At 38.3% G+C, this 4056-nt stretch overlaps 1 protein-coding gene across 1 annotated transcript; it reads right to left on the reverse strand.

Annotated features, from left to right (window-relative positions):
* Window positions 1–1582: 1582 nt before the first annotated feature.
* On the reverse strand, window positions 1583–2170 carry LOC121145077 (interferon omega-1-like). Its single transcript, XM_040963797.1, has one exon. The coding sequence runs from the start codon at window positions 2168–2170 to the stop codon at window positions 1583–1585; it is 588 nt and encodes a 195-aa protein (XP_040819731.1).
* Window positions 2171–4056: the final 1886 nt, after the last annotated feature.

Consider the following 4056-nt stretch of genomic DNA (forward strand, 5'->3'; position numbering starts at 1 on the left):
ATCTCTGGGCCTGGCTCCTCTTCTCCCATCTGAGAAACCACATGGGCTTTCTACCCTGCTGTCACTCTCTTCTGATTTGTTTCTGTACCATCCTCCCCTTTTCATCCATAACTTCTGCTGTTTCAGCTCCCATCTGACCGGGTCTTTAGGGCTGGGCAGGCATCTTTTGTTGCTTCTGGGATAGCCAGAAGTCCACAGACATCTTGGCTCAATGTAAGATACTCAGTCAAGATTGTTTTGGATGTCCCTGTATTAAGAACTTGCAGTGATTCCTCTTCCTTTCTGACTTCATCTCCAGCTTTAGAATCACGTATTTCAAAACCTTCCTATCTCATCATCTTGTGAGACCCTGAAGATTAAAGTAGATCTCTATTCCAATCCTGACCTGTCACTTACAATGCAGATACATTTAATCTCTGATGATCACATTCTTCATTGGGAAAATGATCAAATGTCTGTCTTACAGAGTTGCTGTGAAGATCAATTGAAGAAATTCAGAATCAGAAGAGGGAACATAGAAGGTGCTAAACAAACTAGCTATAGCTATTTTTAAATATTAACAAACCAAAGTCAACAGTATATTGAGGTGATTATATAACATGATAAAAAGTTATTTGTTTTTGGAATATAAGGATGGTTCAATAAAAAAATAAATTGATAAGTATGATAGATAATACTAACAAAATGAAGGAGAAAAAACAGAGTCCTCACAATTGATGCAGAAAAAGAAAGATTTGGGAAAGAAATCCCATCATTTGCCACCACCACTGATGCAGTTGACCATCCTTTGTCTACTTTGATCCAATCAATGGTTCACACATACTAGTTTAAAGTATCTTTGAAGAGCCTACATGCTTAAAGATGTGTTACAAAGTCTCGTGTTAAGGGTACAACAAAGGTGAAAACGTAATCCAGTTATGCTGCCCTAATGGAGGCTTTGGGAAAGCTATTGAGACAAGCTACCATGATCCACCATAGCTGTTTTCAAAGATGAAACAAGCCCACCCTTATCCTCTTGCCACAGTGTACTGGGGCCATTTCAGGAATATAGTATGAAACTCGTCACGGAAGGTTAAATCATGTGAACTTAAAAATTATGACTCAAAATAAATATTTTCTCTTCACAAGTTAGTTTCTTCAGGTTATTTTACTGTAGTTTTTAAAAATCTAGTTAATACAACACAGAATGTTTATTCCATTTTTAGAATAAATGAGCCTGAGAAATTCTGTTGAGAAGAGTTTAATAAAAAGTTAATATAGAATAGTGACTCTTTTTAAAATTTTAATACAGTGTAAAGATGGACACATTATTACACATAATTACTATAAATAGTGTAATCCAAAAATAAAAATAAATAAATACATAAATATGAGAAAAATAAATACATAAATATCATCTGCTCATCTGGACCAGCAACATTCTCTAAGCAATATATGTCCCTAGAAGTGAATATTCTTCACATACACTAACATTGATAATGTTTGATTGAATGAATTCTATTGAAATCAGCAAAAAGCCTCTTGAAATTATCAAAGACACTTATGTAAATGTAATGTGGCAGATTGATCGATGAAAATCAACTCAAGATGTCCTTGGACCTCCATCCTTGCTTCTTAGGCTTTCTTGTAATTGGATTGTTGAAGCCAAGGCTCTCCGGAGTTGCATTCTGACAAGCTCCCAGGCACAGTCACTGTGTTTCTTCTCTTTCAGGTAGACATGGATTCCCTGGAAGTATCTCTTGAGGGCCAGGGTTGGGCTCTCAGTCGTCAGGACAGAGTCTTGCTGTGCCCTCCCCTGCACCAAACAGGTGTTCAGGTCTTGCAGCTGCTTGCGAAGTGTGGTGCGCAGTTGTGCCAGGACGGTCTTGTTCCAGGCAGCAGAGGCCTGCTGGGTGTGGAAGAGGTTGTAGATCTGCTGCAATATCTCGTGGAGGACAGCCATGTCCTGGGTGTTCTGGAAGTGGCTTGCATTCAGCACCTCCCGCGGGAATCGGAAGTCTCTTCTGTCCCTCAGACACAGAGCAGGTGAGATTGTCCTCATCTGGCCCAGCAGCTGCCAGGTCATCTTGCTGAGCTGGACAGAGTTCTCAGGCAGCTCACAGCCCAGAGACCCAACAGGGCCATAGCTGCACAGCAGCAGGGCTGTCAGCAGAGGTAGCAGGTGGGCCATGGGGCAATGAGGATGGTGCTGGCCTGGCTGAGCTGGGGTCTGGGTGAGTCTTGGAACCTGGGTGAGTCTTGGAACCTGGGTTCTCTGAAAACATTCTGTCTGCATGGCTTTATATACATGTTTTTTAAAAGGATAGTTTCCATTTTCTGAACTTTCCCTGTACTTTCACTTTCAGTTTTTGTTTTCATTTGTGTAATTTTTTTATGTTCTAAAAAGACATCACACTCAATCACACTAAAGATTTCACCAATTTTTGAAATAGAAGATTAGCTTTCTTAGTAACATGCAAATATACATATGCAAATATATACCTGCCAATCAAATGAAAAGCATCTTTTCTATAAAATAAAAATTATGTATATATACTTAAATAATCATATACACATGTATTTTTGCATTAAAAAACACTTTCACCTGTTCTTAAACTAATTTTTAGCCCTACTGTAGAGTTCATTTTAGTGTCCTCCTTACATTACATAGAACTCAGGCTTCTTTGACCCTAGACAATTCTGCATTTGGTTGCTGATTTCTTAGCTCATCTGGGCAAAACGACTCTTTGCGATGAAGATTCTCATCTTAACTAATTGTTTTTGTCACAGATGCGGGTGATATTTGTTAGTGAATTAGTTTCTCTTCCTTTCAGAGTACATTCACAAAGGTCTTAGTGGTTATGCTTCACCAGGGCCAGGATGGATATAGACATTGTCCCTTCTTTCCACCATTTTATTGTGGATCTACAATGCTTTTCAGGTTTAGCAATCCTCCCAGAAAAAAATCTGGGTCTTTTCATGTGTTTAAGGGTATGGAGATTCTAGTTCCAAGATGCTACTTATCTAGTCACACCCCCTCTTCCAGAGTGGTAATCTTCAACCCAAACAGTTCCAAGGTTCCTTCTCAGAGAATGAGATCACCTTAAACTGATAACCTTTCCCTAGAATAGACGTTTGTCATGACCAAGTGACCTTTGAACTCTTCTACTGAAGGGAAATTTCTTTCTTTGCTGAAAAGAAAAAAAAGCATAAAAACACAAATTCTTGAAATCTTGCAAACCCCTGAGTCTGTGTGTAAGACACATGGGGTTTCCAGGGGTGTGACCTCCCTGCCTGATCCATTTTCCCTAGTCATTAAAAATTATCAATAATCATCAAACACAAAACTTTTAACAAAAGTTTATTTTGCTAAAGTAGATGAAGGAACAATGCTAATGTAATCGTTTTCTCCTTCAAAGATCAAATAGCTATTATTTTGATAACCACATCTTGTAATATTCCCTTCTATTAACTTAAATTTTTGAATACTTCAAAGCCCAGTCATTTCTAGCTGGACACAGGATATTCATAGATGATACTGTCTCTCATCAGAAGTTTGCATTTGCAGAAACTAGTGGCCTTCTTTTCTTTTACTTGTTTTTTATTTAGTAATTAAACAATAGCAATTTCATAACACCTTTCTTATGTAGTAGTTACTGTCCAGGATGTATCTTGCAGTTTGTGTGTTACTATCTTGGGAATTATACAAACTGAAGGAAGAAAGGAACAAAGGTACTGCTCCATTTTTCCCAAAGCTTTCAAAGACATGGGATTTTGTTTATTTCTCATTTCCAATAAAAAGGGACGAAAAGAAAATAAATGCAATCGTAACATCATGAAAGTGAAAGAAAGGAATTAACTGTTTCCTGACAAATCACAAAGTATAACTTAGTAAAGTTCACCGCTGTAAGTTGGGGGACCAGCAATAATGCCGAAGGGGAATAATGGAAGTCATTGTTGAAGGACACGACCAGGAAAGTGGAAACTTCTGAAAAAGCTCCACCATGACACGTCATTGTGTCACTGGACAGCTCTGCGCTGTGTGCGACCTGTAATCTAACTCTCTTTCCATTCAAT

The sequence above is a fragment of the Ochotona curzoniae genome, unplaced genomic scaffold (genome assembly GCF_017591425.1).
Source record: "Ochotona curzoniae isolate NIBS_2020 unplaced genomic scaffold, NIBS_Ocur_1.0 scaffold_3208, whole genome shotgun sequence".
Classification (NCBI taxonomy): Eukaryota; Metazoa; Chordata; class Mammalia; order Lagomorpha; family Ochotonidae; genus Ochotona; species Ochotona curzoniae.

Excerpts from the sequence above, each read along its gene's own strand:
- LOC121145077 (XM_040963797.1), bottom strand. The coding sequence starts at position 2,170 with ATGGCCCACCTGCTACCTCTGCTGACAGCCCTGCTGCTGTGCAGCTAT.